General features: G+C 35.7%; 1 protein-coding gene across 4 annotated transcripts in view; it reads left to right on the forward strand.

The window, feature by feature from the left end:
- Positions 1-16,584, forward strand: part of EDIL3 (EGF like repeats and discoidin domains 3) — a 416,104-nt gene that overhangs the window by 268,493 nt on the left and 131,027 nt on the right. For all 4 annotated transcript variants that reach the window (XR_014310084.1, XR_014310085.1, XM_082724687.1 and 1 more), the window contains one exon: positions 2,541-2,722. Coding sequence is in view for 2 of the 4 variants with exons in the window: in XM_082724687.1 (XP_082580813.1) it covers positions 2,541-2,722 (182 nt within the window). In the remaining 2 variants the exon portion in view is untranslated. The remainder of the gene's footprint in view (positions 1-2,540; positions 2,723-16,584) is intronic.

Below are 16,584 nucleotides of genomic sequence, written 5' to 3' on the forward strand. Positions count from 1 at the left end.
TAGCAATAAGGTCACTCATGTAAAAATAGCTTATAAGCTGCGAAGCCCTATAAAAATATAACGTCACTTTATATTTTTTGGATTATGTTTCATTTCAGTGAATGCGTAATGCAGGCATAATAAAGATTGGGAATCTTATGGCAGAGTAAAAAAGATATATGTATGTGTATATACACACAAATACGTGTTTTAATTGTTCATTGGTATTTGACTTACCTGATAGTGCAGCAGTTCCTGGCCACTGTGTTTGCTGACATTTTAGTTAAAAGTAGAGATTGGTAGGTGGAGTACCAATGAAGTAGACTTACTGAATAGTGTGGCTTGAGGTCTAATCTCTTGCTTAAAATGGTTACAGATTTGGAAAGAATGTCCAGTTCAGCATAAGGTCTTTAGAAGTGGTATAAAGTTCTTTCTAAAGCTATCATGTAGTTTAATTAATACATTAAACTAAATTAAGTAAAATTAAACCTGGATCTCTCTCTCTGCTGTTCTACCGAATGGCCTGCAGTAAATGATTTTTTTGCCTGCTGCATTTTCCCCATCCAAACATTGCACAAATCAAGGACAAGGATGCTTGAGACTCCTCTAAAGGCAATATTCTTAAAAAGCTAGCCTCCTGTGGTTGTCTAAAATCAAAGTATCATAATGAAAGTCTCCTACTGCTTTTATGAAGTCTGTAAAGATCTTAAAGTTTAAAATGGAAAGCAAAAGAAGAATCCAAAGGCTCAACATCTAAGTTTTGGTGGTTAATTTTTCTGAAATATGAAAATCAGATTATTATCTATCCTAGTACTGCAATTCTAATTCTAAACAGTGAACTAATAAGTAAATGCAATTCTAAAAATGAATGGCTTCGTAATTTAATGACTTCAAAGTGATATAGTACATTGACCTAAAGGTAAATGATGTATCAGTTATTAGTTACAAAGATGGAATTTTTTCATTATTGATGCCATCTTTACTAATAAAGTCTGATAAAGATGATTACTTATCCACACATTTCCATCTGTTTTATAAAAAGTGTTTCAAGATTTTAAAGCCTTGGAGAAATATTAGTAGGTAATGTGTTTAGAGCTACTTATTCTCTGAGCATGGGATAGAAAAGAGAAGCATGTTTACGGTTAATGATAGAATGTTTACCAAGGAGAAACATCTTTGTAAGTTCTCAAAGTATTATAATGCAAGTGAAAAATTCTTTCTTTCATATTTCTATCCTCAATCTAAGTGTAAACATTAATTACTGACAAATGTTGGGCTTCAATATTAATTAAAGCCCAAAATATGCTTGGTGACCATCACTGATCAAGTTGACTTACATATATACTGACAATTCATAATGGCAGCTATTCTTCTTTCATATTTTTAGGAATTCTGATAAGTTAGTATAGCATATTTTATAATGAGATTATCATATTATACAAATTGAATATGACAAAAAGCTGAGTATTGTATGTATAACTGAAATTAAGATAACTAGGTATTACTTTTCATTTTGTCATAACATTACTTATTCTGAATTTTCAAAATTGAATTTAATGTAGTTTGTGGTGAAATTTTATGAAAGAAGAAATTCAAAGATATATAAAAATATACTTACTTTTTAGATGCATTTGCCTTCATTTTTAATTTTAAAATCTGATAAAATTTGGTATCTGAGAACATATTAGAATTGTATTATGCCTTACTGTTAGAATTTAAAAATTTAATTAAGAAATTTTTCTTCAGTTTCCAAGTTGCAAATATAAAGAAATATTTTAAAAAGAGAATTAAAATGTAAGTGAAAATACCTATATGTATAGTTGTGAATTTTGAATTTAAAATATTAGAAATGTAAATATTTTAATATCTTGATTTACTTATTAGTGTACATAAGTTATGTACAATGTCAGGGAGTTTACCTGCTTACTTTATAAATATATTTTGTCTACACATTTTCTATTACTTATAAGATGTTATAAGTTATTATTATTAAATGTTATTATCAAATGTTGACAGATTTGCACTTTGCTCTTTTTGTTGGAAGCATACGTAATGTTTATAAAAATTTAAGTCAAAAAAATTATAGTAAAGAGAAATGCTAAGTCAATATAAAAATGATTTTGACACAAAACTCAGATGCAGGCCGATCAAGATCAAGGATATTTATTGGATCAAGGATATTTATTGAGGGTTTACAATTTAGGAGGTATGCTAATTTCTGAAAGCATAAAATATGAGATAGGCCCTTTAAGGCATTATACTTCCGTTAATGTGCTCAGCAGCCAAGGGATGACAGTGAGTAATGTAGAATCGTAATGCAGATGGCGGTTATCTGTTGTGGTGCCACACTCAAAGCAAAGGAAGAAGAGTGTCATGAGGAGAAAGAATTATTTTCTTCATGTGGAGGTCAATGACAGGTCTGTAAAGTAGGTGGCACTTGCAAGGCATAATGGTACAAATTAAATTTATTTTAAAAATATCTCCTATCAAACCTAATAGCCACATTCTGAGAGTGAATTTTTTCTGATATATATTCACATCTTTTCCTAATTTGTTCCCAGAGTGCTCGGGCCCATTGGGAATTGAAGGTGGAATCATATCAAATCAGCAAATCACAGCTTCCTCTACCCACCGAGCTCTCTTCGGACTCCAGAAGTGGTATCCCTACTATGCGCGTCTCAATAAGAAGGGGCTTATCAATGCATGGACAGCTGCAGAAAATGACCGATGGCCATGGATTCAGGTAACACATGGGATAGGACAAGGTGAATGCCAAGGAATGACCAGAATCATTTCAGAAAGAATACAAGTCAGAGCCCAAAGTGTGACTTCTCTCTTTATGGTCAGAGGGCAGGATGATTTAGTTGAGTCCAAATTGGGTATAAAATCTGAAACTGTGGGATATCTGTACATTGACTGAAAAGTGCATTAACAGGGTTAAAAATGTTGAAATTCTTGGGCTGCAAATATGTCTGTTTTAAAGTACATATCAAAGAATGAGGTTTTTTACGTATGCCATGTGTTCATTAGTACTTAACATTTAACAGCAACTGCTGACCCTTGAAGAAAGTAAAAATTGCGTCTTTTCTTTCTCTGTCTCAGAATTGGTTTCACATGCGCAAAGCATGTAAAGTATACAATAGATTATGAGAATCCCTAAAATGCCATCAGTGCCTTCTTTCAGTAGTTGAGAGTGTATCAGTTCATGCTGTTTCATTTATTACCATCAGCCAGCTTTTTTTTTAAACAGAAAAAAGAAAAAAAAAACATGATATACCAAGATAGTAAGTGATTTCCCTAAAATGGGTTGGATGGTAGTAATACCAGAAACTTCTATTTAATCCAGTTAAACGCTTTTTGATGCCTTCGCTGAAGTGAGATAGTAAACTACATATTATGGGGACAGAAAAGGTGATTAAACCATAATTTCTGTGAAAGATTATACCTCTGTTAGGGAAAGCACATTAGTAACATCTAACAAGACATTGATGTGTGCTGAAGAGAAGGAAAGTCCAGTGTGTGATGGGATTAGTGGAAGACATAATTATCATGTAAAAAACTTAAGGGAGAATAGTATTTTAGGTGGGCCTTGGAAAATGGCTTTCTATAGAGAAAAAAAATCCATGGAACAGCACAATCAAAGGTACCAGGTGAGAATCTGAGGACATCGTATGGTAATTCATGACTTGTGTATAGAGGAACGTGTTCTGATTAAGTGTGTGAGTTAAGTATGTATGAAGATTCATACATACTAAAATACTTGGGGCTTATTCCAGGGAACTGTTACAGAATTTTGATTTAAATAGTTGAGCTGTTTTTGTTTACAATATATTTTGAGTCAGGGATAATTTTTAATGTGGAAATCCATGATTTGAAGTTATTAGGTGCAATGTACAGGGATTGCCTTACAGGACTTTAATAGAGTGAGAAACTGATTTATGGCCAAGTAACATGACTTCCTTACCTTAGGAACTGGGCTAAGGTCTCCTTCAGATATTTCTTTTATTCAGGTTTCTTATGAATTTTTACATACCCTGCCTATATACATTTCTTTTATCTATATGGCTCCAGGTGGTTACCTGATACTGTTTTGTTTTATGCATTTATTTTTGCATGCATTTGCAGAAATTGCGTCTTAAATTACGCTTGATTTTTCGAATCTATGCCATTGTGCACAAAGAGAATTCCAGAGAGTGGACATGATATATCTACACAGTTCCAATCTCAGAGTAATGAAGATAAAATTAAGGTTTTAAATAGCTGCAGAACAACAAAAAAATGGGTATCTTTTATTGTTAAAAATCACGGCAGAGACCATTTTTTTAAATCACCATAGTGGACTGTTGTGATTTGTGGGGTGGCAATCATGATAAAACTCTGGAAATTAAGATTCGTAGCAGAAGTTGCAGAACGGCTTGAGACGATGTTGCAAGCTTGCATCGGGGTTTCTGTTTGGCAAATTATGTTTGCAAGATTTAGTCATAGCCATGTTTCAATACACCATAAATAACATACTTTTGCTAAATTTTCTCTTAAGAAACACCTTATTAATGTTTCATGTCCTGACTTTTCTCTTACATTGTCCCAGTTTATTGCCTCCTTAACTTGCACATCATTCTGCCTTTCAAAGTACAAATTAACTTTAAGTTCCCTTTATCCCAATAGTTATAGGTAAAAATAGCCTCAGTGGAACAGGACATTGGTTGACTCTTAGAGAAATTTAGGTTAAATATAACTTTGTAAACTTAAGTAGAATAATTTATTTTTTAAGTAGAATAATTTAATACCTCTTTTATTTTTAAGCGGTCTATCATTATTTTTTATTGCTATTATTTTGCTTTTAGTCTGAAGATGATAATGAACTCTCAGAGAAAAGCAATATAAGTAAATAAAAAGGCTTTTATATTAAATGAAAAAGTCTTGTGTAAAATGGAGGGAGAACTGAAAACTCTCAATTGTCATTTTAATAAGTATTCTGAGATTATGTTCAAGTTATTATATTACTGTATTCTTTCATAACATCTTATTTTCCAAGTTACTTGTTTAAAAGAAAAAATGTATCCTTTTCTTAAAGGAAAATCATATCTAAGAGGCTCTAGGAAGTCTACTCATGTACCCAATTTTCTGTCTGAGCATTATTAATTTCCCTTGTCACTTAATTCTTTTGTTTATATTCAGTACTTCAAATGAAACATTTGAGTGCTTTGCTTAAACTCACTTATAATGAGCACAGTATTCCCCTAATCTTTCAGGTGTACGACACACATACACTAATTAGTATTCAATTCTATTTTCTTCCTTGTCTAGGTGAAATAAAAATTGAAATTGCCATTTTAAATTTACATACTCAGCGGGCAATTATTGAAAGCACCACAATGTTTATAATTGGTTTTGGATTTAAAGGGTTAGTGCAATAAATACAGTTAAACAAAAACCCTTTTCTCCCCCATTTTCAAGTTTTTCTGACCTTGTATTCCTTACCTACTTTTTTTCCCAACTAACAAAGAGCCACCACATTGAACATTGACTAGTTCATTATCAACTTGGAATGTCAGTTTCTCTTTCTGACTGATGTATTAGAAATAACCACTTTGTGTAATTATGGGAATATGTCTTGGATTATCTTATACGAAAATGTATAACCGTATTTAATTCTTCTGTGTACTTTGCTAACTGACTAAGGTCTGAAGATGACTATTTGTTATTGATTTTTAAAGATAACTCTTTTATATTCATTATATTTCTTTGATAAATACATACAGTAAAATATTATTTTTTTAAATTTCTGAATTGATTTGTCTTATGCATATACATACTTTCTAGAATGCATATACAATACATTTGCAGCCAGTCATTTATTCATCCATTCAACAAACATTTACTGAATGACTATCTCCTCTGCGGGCTCTACTGTGCTCAGCACAAGAAGAAAGGCAGCACTTTCCTCAAGATGTTCTGAATCTAGGGACACCTGGGTGGGCAGTTGGTTAAGCAGCCCACTCTGGATTTCAGCTTAGGTCATGATCATAGGGTCCTGGGGTTGAACCCCATGTGGAGTCCCATGTCAGACTCTGTACTTAGCGAGGAATCTACTTGAAGATTCTCTCTCCCTCTCCCGCTCTGCTTCTCCCCCTGCTCGCTCACTCTCTCTCGCTCGCTCAAATAAATAAATAAATAAATCTTAAAAAAAAAAAGATGTTCTGAATCTAGAATATAGTAAAGTAAACATGGTAAGTATAATAATATATTATATAAAACCTGGTCTTATGTCATCTGCTAAACCTTTCATTCGAACTGTAATATTTGATTATATTTGAACAGCTTATTCTAACAAAACTTTTGTTAAATGGAGAAACTAATTTAGCATAATATTTATAGAACATGAGGAGAGGAATTGGCATGACACTAGGAATCACTTAGCTGTATTATTACATGCTGATCTGTTTGATGGGTATACCAAAGCAAAGCCATAACTTTCCTTTGAAAGTTAATTTACCAGTAGTAGTGTCAGTACAAGTATTCTATCGCTGAGAAAAATAGGCTTTGATCTTTCCCTTCTAAATAATTCACTAGTCTTTCAAAATATGTGAAGATGATCTTAATATGATCTTTTCTATATGCCACAAAAGTTTGTGTGTGGGGAGAGAGCGTTACTTCTCAAACTTTAATGGGCCCAGGAATCTTTTGGGTCACTGGGTAAAAATAGAAACTTCTGCATTGCCTCTCAGACCTACTGCAGGTCATTGTCCTACTACACTGAAAAAAAAAAAAAAAACAAAAAAACATGTCTCAGCAGCTCATAAGGCCTAGATTGGAACTGCCCCAGATACATGAAGAAATAAATAAATAAAATTAAAATAACACTTTTGCTTGCTGATCTGGGCACTTTGGTGTTGGAACTACAAGTAGTGATAACTGTATGAGGTAGAAAGAGAGAAACGAATGGTGAAGAAATACGAGAAAGGATAATGAGAACTGTGTGACCCACAAAAGTTCTCTAAACTGGTTGGAGGCAGAACCATGTTCAATATCCTAGGCAGAAGCACCCAACTTTAGCAGCAATTCATAACAAGCATTATTCACTAGTCATAAAATCTTTAAGAATTTTCAGCAACTACTATTCTTAAGTGGCTTATAGATTCTTTGTTGTTGGGAAATGTAAAATATCCCAAACCAAGACCACCTGACTTCTGTATTTCAAACAAAATAACAGTTACGGCAGAATACATGGGCCCAAATGAGAATTATGTGAGTGCAAGCTGAGTTACGGATTCATATTTCTGGAGTACACGTTTCATACATTATTGTTTTGTTTTGTTTTTAATCTTTGTAATGGTAGGATTGAAAATGCTGCAAAAGGGGCGCCTGGGTGGCTCAGTGAGTTAAGCTTCTGCCTTCTGCTCAGGTGATGATCCCTGGGTCCTGGGATGATCTAGCAGAGCATCGAGCATCGGGCTCTCTGCTCGGTGGGGAGCCTGCTTCCTCCCTCTCTCTCTGCCTGCCTCTCTGCCTACTTGTGATCACTCTCTTTGTCAAATAAATAAAATCTAAAAAAAGAAAGAAAGAAAGAAAGAAAGAAAGAAAGAAAGAAAGAAAGAAAGAAAGAAAGAAAGAAAGAAAAAATGCTGCAAAAAACAGAGTAATCATCTATGTCATTTCAGAAGCCTGTATGTAAGGCATGTGAAACTCTTTTGGTACTTACAGACCGCTAGAGCTCCTGGAGATACAGAAACCATCTTTAAAAACATAGACGATAAGAAGAAAAATTTTCTTTCAGTTTCAGGTTGTTTTCTAGTTACAGAACCTAAATTACATAGAATCTAATCCGTCTTTACTACTTCTTCATTCAAGTAGAAAATGTTTCAGCCTGTCTTTTTCCTTAAAAAAGCTACTTTCTCAGATATAGTGTCATCCATACTAAACACCTCTCTAAAGCAAATGACATCTCAACATCAATGTGCTGGTGCTTCTAGCGATGTCTTTTTAGAAACAGTAATCCTAAATGGAGAATTGCAATTTTTCTTTGTTTATTAGAAGTAACCTTGCATACATAGTTGTGTGTGTTTTTAAAAATGTTAGTTTTTTACTTTTAAAAACAGAAAAGTAGGGGCGCCTGGGTGGCTCAGTGGTTTAAGCCTCTGCCTTTGGCTCAGGTCATGATCCCAGGGTGCTGGGATCGAGCCCTGCATTGGGCTCTCTGCTCAGCAGGGAGCCTGCTTCTTCCTCTCTCTCTGCCTGCCTCTCTGCCTACTTGTGATCTCTCTGTCCAATAAATAAATAAAAATTTAAAAAAATTAAAAAAAAACTCTAAAAAACAAAACAAAACAAAAACAAACAACAACAACAAAAAAACAGAAAAGCACTTAGCCTTAAGAAAAAAATGGTTGGATATATCCATACTGAAAAATAATACATTTGGTCTCTTTATTTGGTCATTTATGGCATTTATACTAACACTAATACATACTGCTTTCTTTCTTTTTTTTTTTTTTTAAAGATTTTATTTATTTATTTGACAGAGAGAAATCACAAGCAGATGGAGAGGCAGGCAGAGAGAGAGAGGGAAGCAGGCTCCCTGCCGAGCAGAGAGCCCGATGCGGGACTCGATCCCAAGACCCTGAGATCATGACCTGAGCTGAAGGCAGCAGCCTAACCCACTGAGCCACCCAGGCGCCCTACATACTGCTTTCTGACGAGCTTTAAGGGATGTGTGCTGGATCTTAATTCCAGATTCTGTGAGCTATGGAATATATGATTAACAATATAGCAGTTGTTCTCTCATTTGAAAGAAGTTGTATCTAGAATCCCTTCTCTCTGCTCTGAGCTGCTTCCTCTCTTGACTACCAGCACCCAGGGCCTCACTGACCTGGATTTCTTGCTGTTCCTCAGCTTTGTCTGGCTGTCTTCTGCTGCTGTGCTCAGCACATACCCTTCTTACTTCATCTATTCCCACCTACCAGGCTTCTTGAGATTCACATCCTTCATTCCATTCTGTATATGTGAGTCCTGGAATTCCTGCTTTTCATCTCCAGAGATACGAGTGACCACACTGGGGGGACCCAGGTGGCTCAGTCAGTTAAGCAGCTGACTCTTGGCTTTGGCTCAGGTCATGCTCTCAGGGCCGTGAGATCGAGCCCTGTGTCAGCTCCATGCTCAGTGGGGAGTCTGCTTGAGATTCTCTTTCTCTCTCCCAGTGCCCTTCTCCACGCCCCATGCATGCTCTCTCTCTCTCTCTCTACTCCCAGTATAAATAAGTAAATCTTTAAAAAAAAGAAGAAGAAGAAGAAGAAGAAGAAGAAGAAGAAAGAGGAGGAGGAGAAACCGCACTATCCTTTTTTCCCACTCTGTCAGTTACGTATGTTAGTCACCAGCAGCTAACATTCTCTCTGGTCATTCTTTAGCTTTCTCTCTCCTCCTATCCTGTAAGCCACTTGAGAGTATGAATTACACCTGATTTACATCTATTTCCATAGCACCTTGAATAAAAAGCAAAAACAGATAGATGCAAATATTTGATCGATAGAATAGAGAATGCTGAGCAAAGTAAGTGGAAGAGAGCTCGTGTCTGTTTTTGCACGGTGATTCTACTGCATTGAGTGGTGCTCAGGGCGCCCCTACAACTCAGTTCACTGTCTGTGTTCAGATGTCATAAACCATATTTAAACTGTGCCATCTTAGCACAATCCCTTTGGGACCATATGTGGTATGTCCAGTCACATTGTAGGAAATGCTTCACCCATCTGGGCAGCACAGGAATCCAAATTTCTGCAAATCCTGATGGCCCATAACTTTCTCTGTAATCACTGAAAAGCACCTTCATAAGCAACATTAGATAGACATGGGTAATATTTGTAAGGGGCTCTCTAGGAAGCCTGGTAATTAAGCCTTGAATAGCAAGCACCAAAATTTTTATCTTCTTCTAGCCCACTTACATGCTTCCTGAAATGCTAAAAAGTAAATGTTTGTTTTATCTTCTTGCACATTTTTATAAGTTTGTTATTAGAGTCACGCAAGAATTTGAAACTTTATACAACGCTGATGCTAAAGTAACCATTATCTTCTCTTTCTAAGATTAATTTGCCCTGGTAAAACAAGCTTTTAAAATACTAGTGTCTCTGTAGCTTATATAATTTGTAATTTTTACCCTTACAGAAAGTCAAAGACATATAAACTATATCTTATTACTATTATTCATAAAATATAGACTGTAAAGAGTTACAATTAACACAATCTTTAGCAGCTGTTAAACTCTGAGTAGATAATTCAGTGAACTTACCGTGTATGTTTGATTGTATTTGCTACACATTTTGGCCATAGGGGAAACATTTTCAGCTTAACTTTTATATTTACAAAGGTTAAGATTTTAATGCCTTGTAGTTCATTCAGTTCCCATTAGCTTGTGACTGTTAACAGAGTGATTTTTTAGTTTATGATACTGTTAAGAATGAACTAGAAATAATCTGAGTTAATTGAAAATAGTGACTTGCTATTGTCATGAAAAAAATAGAACAGTCAACATTTCAAATCTCTGGTTTTACAAAGTACCTTGATCATTTTCATGGAAAGCTTAGGCCAGTTCCCTCTTCGTATCTCTCCATGTGAGCATCGAGTCAGCCTCTGGGCTGTCTCTTCCAGTTTCTGGCACTTGGGACCAAAGGAAGGTAACTGACTTCCAGTCACCTTTCAGAGTTTCTTTTGTAACTTCTCTTACATTGCTTGATGCAGTCCTCATAATCCTGTGATTGTGAATACAGCTTCACTGAAGGTGTTAAACCCGATCATGGGAACTGCCGATGGGAAATGTGGTTTACGAATTAGAGTTAACCACTGCCTCCAATGCAACAATTCTCCCTCATAGGGCCAGGGCAGAGGGCATCTGCTGGCGGTCTGTCCTGAGTCCCTAGAGGGGAGAAATGCAGAGAAGCAGGAGGAAAAGTGAGAGTCTGAGCTGAAGGTTTGATTGTCTTTTCATGTTTATCTTCTGTGAACCAGTAGGATTACTGTTTGGATTAGGCTGAAGGAATCCCTTATTTCCACCATAGACACTGAACAAATTTGTTCTGCCCCAACACCTTACTGAAAACCCCCTTGTTTTGAAAATGTGACCAAATACAGAGCCACGTAGCCAGATTCTGAAAGTTTTATTTTCTTGAGACAGTGGTTAATTTGAAAGCATTTTGGTTTGGGGGAGTTTGTTGTTGTTTAAAACTCACTGAATGTGGTTAGGCTTAAGTTCAGAAAAAAGTTACTATATTCGCCTATAGTTAGGTTACAAGGGAGTCTCAATACCAATAGTATTATATATATATTAGCTTTAAAATAATCTAACAGCTAGCACTGTGTACTCTTACAATTGCTTTACATACACTGACTACCTATTTGCAGGTCATTGGTATTGTTCTTCTCCCGATAATTCAGATAGGGAAATCTAGGCACAGAAAAGGAAGGTGTCCAAATTCACTAAAATAGTAAGTTGCATGCTTGGGATTTACACACAGGAAACTTGTGTGAGAGGCCAGTGTCAAACTCCCCATAACCTCTGTACAATACTTTCTTTGACAGTTCTTCAAAGTTCTCTCTTCCTTTTTCTTTTTTTTCTTTTTTTTTTTTTTTTTGAGGACGAGTTGGGCAGTCATAGTGGGCAAGAGGAAGCCCAGCATTTTGTTAAGGCTTTATTAAGTGCCTGTTGTATCCAATAAAATTTATATTTGCCCATAAGCAAGCAATCCACCTCTAGCTAGGACAGCAGTTCTCAAAATTAAACTACATAAAAAGTATCTGGAGAGCTGTTTAAATATGGTCCTCATCCTTAGAGTTTCTGAGTTTGTGGGTCAGAGTTGGGACCTAGGGCACCTCACAATGAACAGAGAGGCCTCGTGAATTTTGATATTGGTGATTTTGAGGGAAAAAAGCAGTAATCACTATACTAATGGAGCTCACACTAGTCTTCATGTGAGAGACATACTTCCCATTGGATGTGCCCCTTTCACTATTAGAAACAAATAAATTAAGATATCAGAGAACAGTATATTGCTCTTAAAAGTGAGACATTGGTGTGAAACATTTTAAAGTAATGGATGGCATGGAAACATCAGAAATCCAAGATGTAATTACCTAAATTGCTTTGGTGATATTTTATTACTAATCTGCCTATATCCATGTCTGCCATAAGTAGAATCCCCATTCTTCTATGAACTAGATATAGTAAAGCATAATTGTTTTTATAGGATTTTTATCTGTAACTTGAGGTCTTCAATAATTAAGTCATAATTAAATAGTAAAAAGATTATAAAAAAAAAATTCACATCTCTGTAAGACCAGGCTTTAAATGTTTTCTTGTTAAATCCTCAGCTGGTCTTAGGAGCCTTTAAGGAAGAAATACTTATTCTCTATGCAACCAGAATATAATGAAAACATCAAAAAGATATTTCATTTTAATTATTAAAAGTGAATTTAGTGTGTTCGCCATTTTTGAGGAGGATGTTAAGGAAGTTCTTCCAGAGGGAGAGAGAAGAGAATGAACAAAGTCTCAAGGGAAATGGAGAGATGGGCACAGGTAGGGGACGAGGAGGGTAAAGGTCTGCAAAGGTAAGGAGACACCAGAATGTGCAAATATATTGGTGCCCAGTGAGGTGATACTTGATGGCTATTGAAGGGTTTTCAGCAGGGTGTTGACCATGTCAGAACTCAAGTTCAGGAAGGTGACCTGTCAGTGGGATGTATTATAAGAACCCAACACAATGCCCAGTGTTTAGGAGGAAGTTAGCAAAATTTCATCAAATAAACATCATGCTTAATGCAGAGACAAGCCTAGAAGCAGGCATTCCAGTTAGGAGGCTTTTATACCTAACTGCCCAAGGAGAACCTGAATTACAGTAGCAGCTGTTGAAATAAAAATAAAAGATTAAATTGTAAGAGGGCTTGAGGGTGCGGCACTGACGATCGAATTGTGTGTTAGGGGAGAGGAGGAAGGAAGAAGAAATTGAGAAAAATTAAACTCCAGGGTTTTGAGCTTAAGTGTGATTTTAGTACCATTAATAGAAATATAGAAATCAGGAAGAGGAGATGGTGTGGCTGGAAAATGATGACTATATTTTGAGTTTTAGTTTGATTTACTTAGAGAAAATCCTAACAGTGTCAAGCCTAAAGTTGGAAGAGGGATAGTTTGCTGCTCTGTACAGTTCTTGGAAGAAGATTATGTGGGCACCACTGCCATGAGATACTTTCTTATCCTCTATTGGCCATTGTGGGTCACATGGCCACACCCAGTGGAATGGAAAATAAGGTGATGTCCACTTAGAGTGGAAATAGATATTTGAGGGATGCCTGGGTGGCTCAGTCAGTAAATGTCTGCCTTCGGCTCAGGGTCCTGGGATCAAACCCCACTTCAGGCTCCCCATTCAGTGGCAAGTCCGCCGTCCTTCTCCCTCTCCCTCTGTGATCTCTCTCGCTTTCACTCTCTCTCAAATAAATAAATAAAAATCTTAAAAACAAAATATTTGAGGGGACAGATAGGAACCCTAAAATGAAATATCTTCCCTAAATGAAAGCTTTTTCTTCTAATTCCATTCCCATCAAAAATGTTTATAAGACAACAGTTTACCTGGGAGCACCATTGTGCAGGACCCTTGGGAAGAAAACAGCTGACCTTTGAGCTTCTGGATAACTGTAGCCATTCTACATGAATGCCGCCTTCAGGTCTTTTCCTTTCCATACCGTAGGCTGGTTCCAAATTTTCTCCATGTGTTTGTTTTTAATGTTGTTATTGCTGTGGCTGTGACTGCTTTCCCCAGAATTGATATAGTTAATTAAAACAGTAGCTATTTCAGCCTAACGTTGGTGTACTTAGTGTAGATTGTTTTATTGTGTTGTGATTTTTGGTTCTTTAAAAAATAATAAAGGTCTCCTTTTTTCCACAAATGGGCTCTCAGATTTCTTGCATCTGTTATATATTTAATGCTTCAGTAACTTTGAAGTATTTTTCCTGGGTTCATAATACATGGGCTATATTTTCATTTCTCAGATTTAAAAAACTGTGTTAAACCCAGGTCTCCTTAGTTTATTACTATCATTAGTGCTGTTAAGAGATATAGTGCTGAATTTCAGAAGTGGATGTGAATTTTTATATCTTAGTTTTCCTAGCAGGAGCTCAACCTAAGCCAGTATTTTTACATAACAGCAGCTTTCAAGAAGCTCTTAAACTGAAATGTGATTATCATGCAGAACAAAAAAACAAATAAGACATTTTTATATTAACCAGTGGATCTTAGCTTTCCTTTTCTTAGGAGCATTAACCCAGATTTGGAAAGATGTACATAAATGCTGAAAGAAGAGTTCATTATCTGATATTTTTTTCAGAATGTTTTTGTCAGTTTCAGATCTGTTGGCAACAAACTAGTATTTGTTGAGCAGCTACTATTTGCAGACAGCCATTGGGACAACAGACAAATTTTTGTGCTCATGTGGAGCTTATCTAAGTAGATAAAACTTTTAAATTATCTTATGTGGAATGTTCTACTTCATTGTATGGATATTTGAGAGGGAAGAAGCTATTTGATTTAATTCAATGAACAATTGAATTCTTTACTAGGTGCTTTGGGAAGAGTGGGAAATTTGCCATGTGAGTTCTAGCCACATGGGATTTTTTTTGAAGCTTCTGCTTCCCCAAGCTTAGAAAAAACATCTTTGAAAGTGACCTCCAACTTCATTTAAATTAATAAATTCATTCACTTAATATATTCACTGAATATTTTCCATGTGCCAGTTACTGTTCTAGGGCTGCCTTAAGGCAGCCTTTTTAAACTCCACCCCTCCCTGCAGACTAAATGTGGTTCTCCTAATACACGGTCCTATAGCATTTTGTTCTTTTCTTCTCTAGCACTTGCCACAGCTTATACTTAAAGACTGTAGCAGAGATTATTTTATGAGGTAAGCTGCTTGAGGGTAGGGACACAATCTGTCATCTCACTTGTATTCTCACCAATCTTTATGACTAAATCTTTAATGAATAAGAACAGAACTGTTGTCATAATCAATGTCCTAAATAAAATTTCCATTTTCCCTTTTTTAAACAAATTTTATTATTTAAGTATAGTTGACATATAGTGTCATATTAGTTTCAGGTGCACAACATAGTGATTGGACAACTCCACACTTTATACAATGTTCACTATGATTAAGTGTGTAGACACCATCTGTCACCATATGTCATTCTTATGATATTATTGACCATTTTCCTTGTACTCTTCATCTCCATGACTTATTTTATAACTGGAAGTTTGTACTTCTTAATTGCCTTCACCTATTTTTCCCATTCCACTACCCTCTCCCTTCTAGCAACACCAGTTTGTTTTCTGTATTTATGAGTTTGTTTCTGATTGTTTGCTTGTTCATTTGTTTTGTTTTTTAGATTCCACATATAAGTGAAATCGTATTGTATTTTCCTTTCTCTGATTGACTTAACCGACTTAACATAGAACACTCTCTAGGTCCACCCATGTTGTCACAAATGGCAAGGGCTCATTCTTTTTTATGGCTGAGTAATATTCCATTCTGTGTATGATATATATATACCACATCTTATCTCTCCATTCTTCTCTCAGTGGACACTTAGGTTGTGTAAGCAGTTGTATTCTATGGTAAATAATATGGTATTCAAGATCAGTGGTTCTGGATTCAAGTAGCCACTGTCATTTTGAGTACACTTCCTTATCCACTCTAGGATAGAAGTTCTTTATATATGAAGTGATAGCAAAAATAGAGTGGCCTCTTAGGATTGTTTTGAGGATTATATGATGGATGTTTACTTGCATGTTGGCTATATAGCAAGTAACTAATAAATTTACATTCGCACATATTAAAAAATATTTGAGAGTTGTATCTAAGACTTTTAACTGTCTCCCTATATCTTTTCTTGTTTCTGTAGCAAAAGGATTAGTAGCTAAGCAATTTTTACCTCAGATAGTTTTAGTCTGTAGGATTCTGTATATTCTGTATAAAAATATGTTCTTTTAGGCTGTATTTCCCAACCTCCCATTCCACTATGGCCATATGACTCACAAGGGGCCAAAGGCATATAAAAAAAAGTGTCACACGGTGGCTTCTGGGAACGTTCCTTAAGATAAAATACCCACCTGCCCTCTTCATCCCTTTCTCCATTTTGCTACTGAGAATTCAGATGCTGCCATCTTGGGCAATGAGATCAAGGTTACATAAAGTGTCAACAAGCTGGAAGGTTCCTAGGGCCCTTATATATCAGCCCCTTCTGCCTAGTCATAACCTGGGTTTTTGTCATAGCTGAACCAAATCATACTTAATATGAGTCTGTCAATAGCATGTTCAGTATTAGATCCAAGGCAGAATGTTTTAATGCCATTGTGATAATGTTTCCGTATTACATGTATGTGCAAAGGGATTCATATAAAATGAGACTTACAGAGCAGATAAGTTTTCAGATTGCTGCAATAGATGAAAGAGGCCTTTCAGGTGGATAGACATAGAAAAGAAGAATTACCTCATTATCCCTAAGCATAGTGGGCACTCCACGTTTTGCACTCCCTCTCTTTCTCTGAGTCTTTGAGGATCATTCAGTCCTGATCTGTGACC

The sequence above is a fragment of the Mustela nivalis genome, assembly GCF_964662115.1.
Source record: "Mustela nivalis genome assembly, chromosome: 3".
Lineage (NCBI taxonomy): Eukaryota > Metazoa > Chordata > Mammalia > Carnivora > Mustelidae > Mustela > Mustela nivalis.